The sequence below is a fragment of the Pezoporus wallicus genome, unplaced genomic scaffold (genome assembly GCF_028554395.1).
Source record: "Pezoporus wallicus isolate ANWC-B61680 ecotype Strahan unplaced genomic scaffold, APGP_CSIRO_Pwel_v1 contig_7731, whole genome shotgun sequence".
Lineage (NCBI taxonomy): Eukaryota > Metazoa > Chordata > Aves > Psittaciformes > Psittacidae > Pezoporus > Pezoporus wallicus.
In genome coordinates this window covers 380869-392970 of record NW_026635361.1, presented here as the reverse complement: position 1 = coordinate 392970, position 12102 = coordinate 380869, and the positions used below count along the sequence as shown (strand labels likewise).

At 55.6% G+C, this 12102-nt stretch overlaps 1 protein-coding gene across 1 annotated transcript; it reads left to right on the top strand.

The window, feature by feature from the left end:
* Positions 1-1171: 1171 nt before the first annotated feature.
* On the top strand, positions 1172-11935 carry HEXA (hexosaminidase subunit alpha). The gene is made up of 14 exons (XM_057420801.1): positions 1172-1443; positions 4693-4812; positions 5363-5428; positions 5580-5626; positions 5931-6041; positions 6847-6948; positions 7032-7164; positions 7934-8114; positions 8406-8492; positions 8838-8910; positions 9259-9436; positions 9743-9833; positions 10227-10331; positions 11091-11935. The coding sequence occupies exons 1-14, from the start codon at positions 1197-1199 to the stop codon at positions 11152-11154; spliced, it is 1605 nt and encodes a 534-aa protein (XP_057276784.1). The 5' UTR covers positions 1172-1196; the 3' UTR covers positions 11155-11935.
* Positions 11936-12102: the final 167 nt, after the last annotated feature.

The window sequence follows — 12102 nt, the reverse complement described above, 5'->3', positions numbered from 1 at the left end:
GCAATCAGATGGGTAAGACTTGGACTTAAGGGCCCTTATCTGCCCTGGGGACTGCTGAGGAACGCAGAGATGAGAGGGAGGAGGTAAAATAAAGAATTCATCTGCGGCTGAGGGTTTCCTTGCAAAAGCCAGTCCCCGTATGGAAAGCATCTCTGCAACACTCCTCTGTGAGGCTCCGGCATGGGATAAAGCCCTTTCCATTGGTACAAGCCAACCAGTATTTCACCTGCTGCCTGTAAGATAACCCTGGGAACCTGAGCAGGGGCTGATGTACACCCAGCACTGCTCATAAAAACACATGGCACCAACAGCATGTCAAAGCCCAAGTCAGATCCGGTGTGCACGTGTGCTCAGTCCCACAGCTGGGAGCTGCTGCAGGTGCAGTATGTGTTGTAAGGCATTCACTTGACTCTCAAAGCCCAAATCAGACTGCCCGGGATCTGCTGGGGCAGGGAGCATGGCAGAGGGGCTCTCACATTTGAGGGCTGAGGAAGCAGTGTCCCTCAGCAAGAGCTGAGAAGCATGGAACCAGCCAGGTTGGAAAAGCCCTTTAAGCTCATCCAGTCCAACCGTTCCCAGCCCTGCCAAGGCCACCCCTAACCCACGGCACTGAGGCCTCGTCTCCACGCTGTGTGAACACTTGCAGGGACGGTGACTGCAGCCCTGCCCTGGGCAGCCTGTTCCAATGCCTGAGCACCCTCTGGGGCAGGAATTGTTCCTCAGCTCCATCTAAACCTGCCCTGGTGCAGCTTGAGGCCGTTTCCTCTTGTCCCATCCCTTGTTCCTTGGGAGCAGAGCCCAGCCCCTCCTGGCTCCATCCTCCTCTCAGGCACTTGTAGGGAGCCATCAGGTTCCCCCTGAGCCTTCTCTTCTCCATCTGAACCCCCCAGGTCCCTCAGCCCTTCCCCATCACACTTGTGCTCCAGGCCCTGCTCCAGCTCCGTTGCCCTTCTCTGGCCCTGCCGCAGCGCCTCAATGTCCCTCCTGCAGCGAGGGCCCAGAACCGAGCACATCGGGAGGGTCTGTGGGTTTGTTTAACAGTGAAGAGCCGCCCGCTTGGCTTCTGGCGCCCGGCGGCGCTGGGGTGAGGGCGCTGTGAGGTGCCGGGGGCCCGGGGGACGCAAACCCGGCCCCGTGGGGCCGAGCTGCCATTTGGCGGGCGGCGCCGCCCTCTCCCTCAGGCAGCGGGGCACGACATGGCGGCGGGACGGGCTCTGCTGCTGCTGCTGCCGGTGCTGCTGCTGCTGCTGCAGCCGGCGGCTGCCGTGTGGCCGCGGCCGCAGGTCCAGCGCTCCCCGCCCGGCGGTGGCCGCTGCCTGCTGCCGCCCGCCCTTTTCCGCTTCGGCCACGCCGCGGGCTCGGCCGTGGGGCCGGGCTGCACCGTGCTGGAGGCGGCGTTCGAGCGGTACCGGGCGCTGCTCTTCGCCGCCGCCCGCCCTACCGGTGAGGCGGGGTGGGGGCTGCCGGCGGGGCGGGGGGCTCGGCGCCGCTGGGAGCGCGGTTGTCGCTGCCGTGTACGGCTTTATTCTGACAGGAACCCCGCAGACCCAAACCCCCGTGTGTGCTGGGGTCAGCCCGGGCGGGTTTGGGTGATTCGCTGCCTGGGAACCGCCGCGGGTCAGCGGCGCTGGGGCTGATGGTGGCCATGGGCTGATGCCGCAGTGGCTTGGGTTGCGTCTCACGGCAAAGGGCAGCGCCTGTGGCACGCACCTCTTGCAGCAGAACACGGGGCTGGTTGGCGCAGGGGGCACTGGCTGCCTTTCAGGGAGTTAGGCTCTTGCTGTCAAGACTTTATCTCGTTGTTTTATGTCCTCCAGATCGTGTTTCAGCTCCCCAGGGCTTCATTTTGCTTCCTTCTCTTGCGACTGCTGTTGCAATCCCTTCAGCTCCAGTAGTTCTTGCTAGTCTTCCTGCTCCTAGCAGCTCCTGGTGTCTGCTGTGAAGCATTCCTTGAGGAAAGACTCGTGTTGCTTCATGCATGTGCCTTCCAAGTACACATCCATGCCATGGAGCGCTCTCCAGAAGGGTTGCTAAGCATCCCGAGGCAGCGTGGCTTTTCTGGTGGAGGTAGCTCATCCTGAAGTAGGGCGAGAAGGGGAAAGGCAGAAGCTCTGAGAGCCTGGGCTCACCTTGGGACAGGCTCCTGTGCCCAGACCTCTTTGTGGTAGCACCCACTGCGTGTCTGGGGTACAGCGCAGGGAGGTCCCTGGCTGTGCGTGCAGGGGCTGGGGAGCTGGCGCACGCGGATGCTGGGTGCCTGCGTGGGTCTGCAGCAGCCTGGAGCGCTGCATCTGGGGAATGCGAGGTGCTTCATTCATCAGAAAGAGCCATGGATGTGCTTCTGAGTGTTTAAATGTCGGTGTGAACTGCGGGTCAGTGCTCGTGGCACTGGGAGCCATTCGGCTTCATCTTGAGTGCGTTGTATTTGGACCAAGGCACGTTTGAGACCCTGAGGAAGATCCATTTGGCTTATTTTATGTCTTCAACTCTCCTAAGTAGTGATAGAAATAAAGCTTGATTTGGGAGCTGAGGAGACTTCTTTCTTTTGTGCTGCTAGGAACGAACCTTAAAACAGCTGATAGAATTATTCACGTTTTCCTGTTCATCCCAGAGGGAAAATGTGACCAGCGCATCACTTGGTGAAACTGTGCGATCATGAGACTGAGCTCGTGCTCATCTCTTTCCACACACCCTGCTTTATGACACTACATGATTAAGGCTTTTTCCCTCTTTGCCTTCCCTTTTTTCTTCCCATCTGGGTGGTTAGTAAGAACAGGCAATGGAAACCCTGGATGGAGGGGAATAGTTTTTATGAATAGAGAAAATAAACGGCAGAAACCATTTTCGCATGTGTATCAAGAATCTGCTATGTCAGTTCAACAGCAGGCAAGATTCTCTCCATTCATTCTGGACTTCAAGCATGAAAACAGAGACCAATTTAAGAGAGACATATGGGGGTCTTTGCCAAGCCCCTGCTCAAAACAAGCCAAACCCGAATTGGAGCCACCTTTGCAGTTGGGTCGAGCTTCTCAGGGCTGTTTCCAGCTGGAATGATGGTATTTCCAAGGATGGAGAATTGAGCTCTTGCTGGAGTGTTTGACCACCCTCCAGGTGAAGAATTAACTCTTTTCTTATGTCTAATTGAATTTCCCTTGCTGCTGTCGTCTTGTCTCTTGTCCCTCAGCTGGACAGCTCCAAAGCGTGCCTGGGAGAGACCCCAGTCCCTGTGTGGAACTCAAGCCACCCACGACGTTTTACCGCTGCTGACCTCCTGCAGTTGGTTATTAGTGTCCTTATCCTGCAGTTTATGACTGTAAACTCCATGAGTTTCACCTTCAGCCTTCCTGGTGAATGGATCGCGTGTCCTTGGTGCACCCACCTGCATAGCCTTCTAGGAGCGACAGTGGTGGTGCCTGCCTGCCGCTCGGGTTTGGCCATGTCTCCCTGGGCATGTTTAAATGTGGTTGCTGTGGTGGGACCGGTTCTGTTGTGGCACCTCAGCAGAGCGAGCCCTTCTGTGTCCCCAGGCTTGAGAGCAGCCGTCCCTGGTGAGCAGCGCTGTGCCGAGCAGAGGGAGCAGGTCCTGCTGTGCTGCCGTGTGCTCGCACATCTGCGGGGTTGCCTTGGCTACCAGCTTGTCTGCAACCAGAGGAAAGCTCAAAACAAGGCTATCTTCTAGCCTTTTCCCTTCTCTCCACGGAGGTTTCATCATCATTCCATCCTTGGGGGAATTCCATCCCTTGTGGGGCTCTGGCTCCTGCAAGCTTTGGAGCATGGGCTCTGCATTCCCCCCAAACCCTGGTGGTGCCACAGTCTCTCCCAGGTCTGCTTGGTGCCTGGCTTCTGACCAGGCTTGCTCAAAGCCAAGCTCCTTATGTTTAGTGACCGTATTGAGTATTGACTGTTCCTGGGTATGCTGTGGGGTGTAGACATGGAGTTGGCTGTGAGCAGCTGGGTCTCACCCCACTAATCCGCTCTCTTCCTGGCCAGACCCATGTGTCCCAGCAAAGGCTGAGCACCTCTGGGAGTTGGGGGAATGATTCCAGTGAGGTCTTGGGCTTGTACATCCTTGGAAGTGCTTCTTCCAAGATAGGGAAGTGTGGCCAGAGCTCCTGCTGGGGGTCTGAATATGACCAGGTTTGTTTTCCAGCCACTGTTCTCTGCAGAAGGTGAAGCTGCAGCAGGCTTGGATTCATTCTCCACCCTTTCCTTCTTTGCCTTGTCTATCACGTGTGGGGAGGGTAGCACAGCTTTTGGGGCTGTGCTTCATTTCCCGTGGTTGGGAGAGTTTGGAAACATGAATCTCTTCACCCACCCGGAGAAGATTTGAATAGTTGTGCCTGCTGGAGCAGGGGTTGGTGCCCAGGAGGCTCTGGGGACTGCTCCTAGACCATACTCTGATGTGTCTCCTCTTTTGTGCACTCCTTTAAGCTTCTACTGCAAAGCCTTCCCTGGCGGTTTCCTCACTTTTCTGCTGAAGGTTGGGATCAGCTCATGTGTTCCTGATTGCCTGTGTTTGAAGGAAGGCCCTGCTGAACACCCAGTGCCTGCGCTGGGGTGAGGGAGGCGGTGCCATGTGTTAAAACCATGTGTTCCTATGCCTCCCATCACTAGCTGAGAGGATGGTGGTGGATTGGGAGCAGCGAAGAGGGCCAGCATGGGGCTGGTGTCCATGGTCTGTGTCCTTTGTAGGGAGTGGATCTGTCCCCTTCTCAGAGAACCCACCCCAGGACTTGCCCTGCACTCAGCTCCTCGTCTTTGTGGCCACACCAGACTGTGATGGGTTTCCCAATCTGGACTCCAAGGAGAGCTGTAAGTGTGGAGCTTGGGAGCAGGAGGGAGTGCGGCTGTTCCTGTGCCTATCAGGTGGAAGTAGCACTGTGCAGCACTTGCCCCCAGTAGCAGAGAGGCAGCAATCCGGCAGTCCTCACTGGGTTATTGACAAACGGGCAGGGAGGGAGGCACTTCCCTAAGGGTGCTGATAAAGTGGTGGGAGAGGGTTAAAACAAAGAAGAAACCCCCAGATCTGTTCTCTGGGATCTAAGGTGCGGTCCTAGAATAGAATCACAGAATCAACCAGGTTGGAAAAACCCTTTCAGCTCCTCCAGTCCAACCATTCCCCAGCACTGCCCAGGCCACCCCTAACCCATGGCACTGAGGCCTCGTCTCCACGCTGTGTGAGCACTTGCAGGGACGGTGACTGCAGCCCTGCCCTGGGCAGCCTGTTCCAATGCCTGAGCACCCTCTGGGGAAGGAGTTGGTCCTCAGCTCCATCTAAACCTGCCCTGGTGCTGCTGTGGCCTGCAGCAGCACATGATGGAGTGTGGGACCTAACTCCAGCCTCTCTGATGCTGTGTTTCAGACAAGCTCTCTGTCTCGGAAGGCTCCTTGCTGCTTTCTGCTGATGCCGTCTGGGGAGCTCTCAGAGGTGAAGTGTGCTTTCTGTGGGACATTCCCACTCTCCCTGCCTCAGGCCTATGGGGATGTGCCTGTCTTTCCATCGACTTAGCTCTTAATTGAGCTCCGTTCCTTTGGGGGAATCCGTGCTGAGAAAGGGACTGTGTGTGGTTTTCCTGCAGGCCTGGAAACGTTCAGCCAGCTCGTTGGGAGAGACCAGAACGGCACGGTGAGTGCTGGGGCAGTCAGCTCTCCATAGTGCTCCTGCCTCCATGGGGCAGGCTGGGGAGGCCACGCAGTGGGGGGGTACCAGCAGTGCAGCCTCACCAGAGCCCACAGAGATTTATGAATCCAGATCCTGCCTTGTGAGCAGGTTAAGTGCTGCAGCTCTCCCTGGCTAGCCTCTAGTGTGGACAGTGAGGGTACCCCTCCTCGTCCCACCTGCCCTGGTGACAAAGGTGAGCCTGGTTGTCCCCTGCTGATGGATGTGTTGCCCAAAGCCTTGCTCACTTCTTGGTATTCTCTGTGTGCAGTACTACATCAACAAGACAGAAATCGTGGACTTTCCCCGCTTCCCTCACCGGGGACTGTTGCTGGACACCTCTCGTCACTACCTGCCCCTCAGAGCCATCCTGGAAACTCTGGTAGGGTGCCTGTGCTGGGAGATGAGGTGGTTTAGTTGGGTGTCCCTTCCGCTGCCACAACTGAGCCCTCTGTGAGTGGCCTGGAGGCCTTTTGGGTTGGTTGTCTGTGTGTTGTTCCTTTCCAAAGATCCTGGGAGCTGAGGCCCCTGCATCTACAGCTCATTGAGGAAGAGCTCATCCAACCTGGGTGTTCTGGACAAAACTGGCTTGCTTGTCCCTGGATGAAGCAGCAGGCTGGGGTGGGATGGCAGCATGACCCCAATTCTTAATGCACAGATGTTCATAATGGAAAAATGCTTCCATGCTGCAGGCCCTTCCCAGTGCTATGTTTGCTGTGGGGTAAAACATGGCTGTGTTTGCTCCTGAGGTAACTCACAGCTGCCTTGTTTGGGTGATTTCTCACCTCCCTTTGTAAATAGGATGAGGCAGACCCCCCTGAGGTATCTTGGATTCCTGCAATCCAGGTTACTTGCTGAAGCTGGGTTGTTTCTGAGGGAAGGGAGAGCAGTGACTTCTTGCCAGGCAGGTGAGACAAAGGTGAGTGGTGGTTCTGTGTTCATCCCAGGCAGAATTAAACTTCCAGGTCTCCACCATTGCTCAGTTATAGGAAGAACAGGGCCCTCTGCAGCTCTTTGTGGTGCTGGTGTGTCTAAGAAAGGTGTCTGAATCCCTCTTGGATTCTGGGGCATGTGTAGGGACTCTGCCTTGTCCTTTTGGACCAGAGAGACATCCCCTTTCTATGGCAAGCTGGGTGACCTTTCAGAAGGGGCAGGGCATATTCATCTTTGTCCCCGTTCCTTCCCAGGATGTCATGGCTTACAACAAGTTCAACGTGTTTCACTGGCACATTGTGGACGACCCATCCTTCCCCTATGAGAGCTCAACCTTCCCAGAGCTCAGCAAGCAGGTAACCCCGCCGATCATCACCCAGGGGAGCAGATCCCTCTATCAGCACCTGGGAAGGATGCTGAGATTCCTGTGTTCCCCCAGGGAGCCTTCAATGCCATGAGCCACGTGTACACGGCCGGTGACGTGCAGGCGGTGATCGAGTACGCGCGGCTTCGCGGCATCAGGGTCATTGCGGAGTTCGACACTCCGGGGCACACTCTGTCCTGGGGTCCGGGTGAGGAGCACACCCTGCTGCTGCTGCTGCTGCCAGGGGAGGTCCAGTTGTACCAGGGGCAGGAAGGGAATCTGCAGCCTGGATCGCAAACACAGCCTGTGGGCAGCTGTGAGGAGGAGCAAACCATCATCTGGGGGAAGTGGGATGCAATGATCCAACTTCTGAGCAAAAGCCAAAGTTAAAACATTTCCGTCTCTTCTTAGGGCCAAGCTGGGTGATTCTGGGGGAGCACCTGCTCTGCCAAAGCTAAGATCATGGGTATTGCCAGGACCTTGGGTTTAACTAGGGGGTACAGCTGACCAAGCTTCCTCCCTCTGCTCAGCTGCACCCCAGTCCTGACACGTTTCTCTCTACTTCAAGTATCTCCTCTTCCATGTCTGGAAGAACAAGAAGCTCCAGGAAAACATTGCCTTGTCTTTCTGTCTCCTTCCCCTGCTTCCAAATGCACTGGAGTACACCCTGTGCATGTGGTCACAGCCCTAACTGTGGTTGCCCTGTCTCTAATGGGTGTGTGGAGCTGGGAGAGGGTGCTGGGCGCTTCACTGCTCAGCGTGTGAGCTCCTGTATGAATCTCCCCAGAGCAGCATCCCTCCCTGTCAGGTCAGACATCTTGAGCCAGAGATTCTGCTGTTTGTGCCTCATGGGCCACACTCAGGTCTTCTGTGCCCTGGCAGGCCCTGGGCTGTGCTGAGGAGCATCTGGAGGTTATATGGGGTGATATGGCCACATTTGCCCCCCTCCTTACTGTTCTGTGTTTATTATTACCCAGGTGCTCCAGGCCTCCTGACTCCCTGCTATTTGGGCAAGCATCCTTCTGGGACCTATGGGCCCATCAACCCAGTCCTTAACAGCAGCTACCAGTTTGTGACCAGTTTGTTTCAAGAAGTCAGCTCTGTGTTCCCAGACTTCTTTCTTCACCTCGGTGGTGATGAGGTGGACTTCACGTGCTGGTGAGGCTGAGATCAGTCTGGATGAGATCGGGAGGGGGGAAGTATCTGGGACTGGAGTCCTGATCATCTGCAGGTCCTTGGTGTCCTGCTCCCCAGGCTCTGTGTCTTAGTTGCCCAGGGTTTCTGTGCTCATGGGGATGCTGGCTGTGGGAAGCCACTGGTGCCGGTGCAGCCACAGCTCTTGGAACGCCTGCAATAGCCTGGATGGATGTGGGAAGGACTTGGCTGTGTCTTGGCCTTACTCCAGAGCTCTGGTTGCAGTGCTTTTATTCTCTTCTCTTTGGTGCACAGGAAATCCAATCCAGAAATCTGTGCCTTCATGAAGCAGATGGGCTTTGGTGAAGATTACAGAAAACTGGAGTCATTCTACATCCAGAGGTAAGGACAGCTGCACCCTGGGCCTGCAGCTGCAGTATGTGACCAGCAGAAATGGCTTTTGCTGCTCTGGGGACACCAGATCTCTTTTTCAGGAGCACATCCATTTGGGAATGTCTCCCTGACCCCAAAGGGAGTAGCTTACCTGTGTTTTATTGGGAGATTGACCACACAAAACCTGGGGCTGACGAGAAAGAAGCCCCGTAAGGGGCTGTGCTTTTTCCCTTCTCTTTCAGAAGTACCTTCATGTCTTGGTGTTGGGAATACCGATGCTGCTACTTCAGCTGTATGCAGCCAGCAGAGAGTATAGGTGGGATGACCCAAAACTTGGCTCTCTTTCCATTCCAGGCTCCTGGACATAGTCTCGTCCCTTGGCAAAGGTTCTATCCTGTGGCAGGAGGTGTTTGACAATGGAGTGAAGGTGGGAGCTGCCTGCTTTCCCTAAGGCAATTTCCTGTGGTGTGGTGAGCAGTGCCAGCACGCCAGCCAGACACACCGGTGTGCTGTGGGGTGCTGTGCCGGGGCTGGCAGGTGATGGCTCTGTCACTCTGGTGTCTGTTTGAACCCTGCCCAGGACACTGTGCAAATGGGCTTATCCCTCTCTCTGTTGCTTCCTCAAAACATGATGGGAAGTGGCTCGAAGGTCAAGCCAGAGTCTGCCTCATTTTCCCTTTGGGGGTGTTCAGAGCTGTGAACGCTCTGCTGGCAGGGAGACGGTGCTCTTGTTGCCGCACCGATCCCACGTGTGGTCTTCATGTGTCCTCTTCAGCTGAGGCCAGACTCCATCATCCATGTGTGGAAGACCTCCAAGCCATACATGGAGGAGATGGCAGATGTCACCAAGGCTGGCTACCACGCTCTGCTCTCTACCCCCTGGTACCTCAACCGCATCTCCTACGGGCAGGACTGGATGGCAGCCTACCAAGTGGAGCCCTTGAAGTTCAAAGGTGTGTTCCTTATGTCCCCTTCCCATGTGGCAGCTGACTTGTCACTCAGAGGTAGCACCAGGGCTGCGTGTCTTGCTGCTGGTGTGAAGGTGCTTAAGTGACCATGTCCTTGGTTCCTGTGCTATGTCCTGTTCCCTTGCTGCCAGCAGAGAACACCTCTGCTCTCCCCAGCCTGGGGTTTGAAGTGGGGGCTTTCAGACACACAAGTTTTTGCCTCCTTGGCTGAGCCAAGGTGTTACAGGCACCTCTGTGAGCAGGGCGTTCTCATACAACACCCCATCACCTGAATGCTGTGTCCTCTGGCAGGCAGTGCTAAACAGAAGGATCTGGTGATCGGTGGAGAGGCCTGCATGTGGGGTGAATACGTGGACGTCACTAACCTGACCCCCAGGCTCTGGTAAGAGAAGCCGTGGGGAGGTTGGCTGGAGTCACAGGGACAATGCTTGGGCCCCTTTCTTTCACCACTGAGCAATGTGGGTGTGCTCTGTGCATGGTGCTTGTCCCTGTCCCCTGGCAAGACCTCTGTGCTAGTAACAGCTTCACTGAGGCTTAAATGAGGGTTTGTAAGAGTGTAACGTGCTGCTGTGCACCACCACTATGTGTTTTATGCCGTTCTGTCCTTTCTCCCTGGTCCACTCCTGATCTGCGTGTGTCTGGGAGTGGATCTTTTGATACCCAGCAGCCACGTGATGCAGGATGTCGGTCAGGAAGGTGCTGGGGAGCTCAGGGCTTTGTGTGGGAAGCGTTTGAACTCCCCCTGACCTGCTGCCGCTGTCCTTCGCTCCTCAAGGCCGAGAGCTGGGGCTGTAGCCGAGAGACTGTGGAGCAACGCGAGCGTGAGGAACCTGCAGGACGCCTACGTGCGGCTGGCGGCCTTCCGCTGCCAGCTCCTGGGGTAACGTCCTCCGCACAGCAACGCAGAGCGCGGCGACAGGGCCACCTCGCTGGGTTCAGCCCCCTGGGAGGGCGGTGAGGGTGAGGTGGGCTTTCCCTGGTGCAGAATGCACCTTGTTCTGATGGAGAGCCCCAGGTTTTTCTCTGCCTGTGCGTAGGCAGAGCTGCTTTGTGCAGTGCTGGAAGAGAAACCCTGCTGCTGGCGTGGGCTGGCGGCTCTGTCGAGGAGAGGGCTTCATGCTGAGGAACGGGGACGTGTCAGCTATTGCCACCTCTCCTGCAGCATCAGCTTCCCCAGGAAACCTGCCCTTACCCGTGGCTCCCACACATGAGCAGAAAAACAAGTCTGCAAGCACAGGATGAAAACCGCTCCCTCCTTGTCACACCTGAGACAGGCACCAATGGCCACCCTGTGACCACTGAGACCTGACTGTGGGCTCTGCCTGTGTCCTCTGTGTAATCATAGAATCCCAGCCTGGTTTGTGTTGGAAGAGACCTTAAAGCTCATTCAGTTCCAACCCTTGCCATAGAGAAGAACACCTTCCACTAGAGCAGCTTGCTCCAAGCCCCTGTGTCCAACCTGGCCTTGAGCACTGCCAGGGATGGGGCAGCCACAGCTTCTCTGGGCAACCTCTCCCAGTTTGGCTCCAGAGCAGAGCTGCTCCAGCCCTCGCAGCATCTCTCTGGCCTCCTCTGGGCTTGCTCCAGGAGCTCCAGGTCCCTCCTGTGTTGTGATGTCCTCTCTCTGCTCTCTTGCCAGGCGCGGGGTCCAGGCGCAGCCGCTCTATGTTGGATACTGTGAAAATGAATTTGGAGGGGTTTGAAGCATGAGTCCCACTGCCCTCGCTCTGCACATGCCGGAGGAGTGATGGTTCTGCCTCGAGAGCTGCTGGTTTGGCTTGGCCCCTTCTGCCCAGCTTCTGCTCTTACTTCGTTGCAATGAACATTTCTGTCCCTTTAGCGTGCACCCTTTGCCTCTTCCTATTTTTATTTCTTTAAATCTATAAATAAATGACCCGAAGAGGAAAAAGGTGCTTTTTCATGCTCAGCTGGGACTTAAAACCGTGCAAGGGCTATTGTTGGCAGGAGATGTGTAGGTGCTTGCTCCAGAGATGCCAGTGCGGAAGCAACATCCCATTGCTCCGGAGCCTGCTGGGTGCCTGCCTGGTGAACTGTGCTTTAGTCCCTGCTTCCCACCCTGCAGAGAGGTGACAAGAAGGTGTGAACTGCCCTGTTGTCCTGGGATGGGGAGCTCAGCTCCAGGCCTCCTGCATCCCCCAGACGTCTGGTTTGGATATTGGCTCCTTGGAGAAGAGACTGGTGCTGCCACTGTCCCATGGAGCTGGAGTCATGGCTCTTGTCCACGGCTGGGTGGGAACCACATTCAGCTCAAAGCAGGGAATCTCTTGGGAAGAGTGTTTTGGGCTTAAGTGCGTGAGATCTGCTGCTATGGCAGGAAACCTTTTATTGCTGAACTTTAATTTTAAACGCTGTTGGACTTTTATTTAAAAAACAAGATTTTAACTATAAAAATGAAAATTTTAATTTAAAAATCTGACCTTTAGAAATAAATTTTAAAACTTGGCCTTAAAAATATTAATAATTCTCAAGTCTTGCATGTCTTCACCCTCCTGCAAAAGGATGCCCAAATGCTGCTCCTCTGAAGTGATACATCTTAAATAGGATGGGAGGGTCGGTTGTGATGCCCAACCACCACGGAGCAGGGAACTTTAGCCAGGTTTTGGCGAAAGGGGGATATTTTCCTACATGAA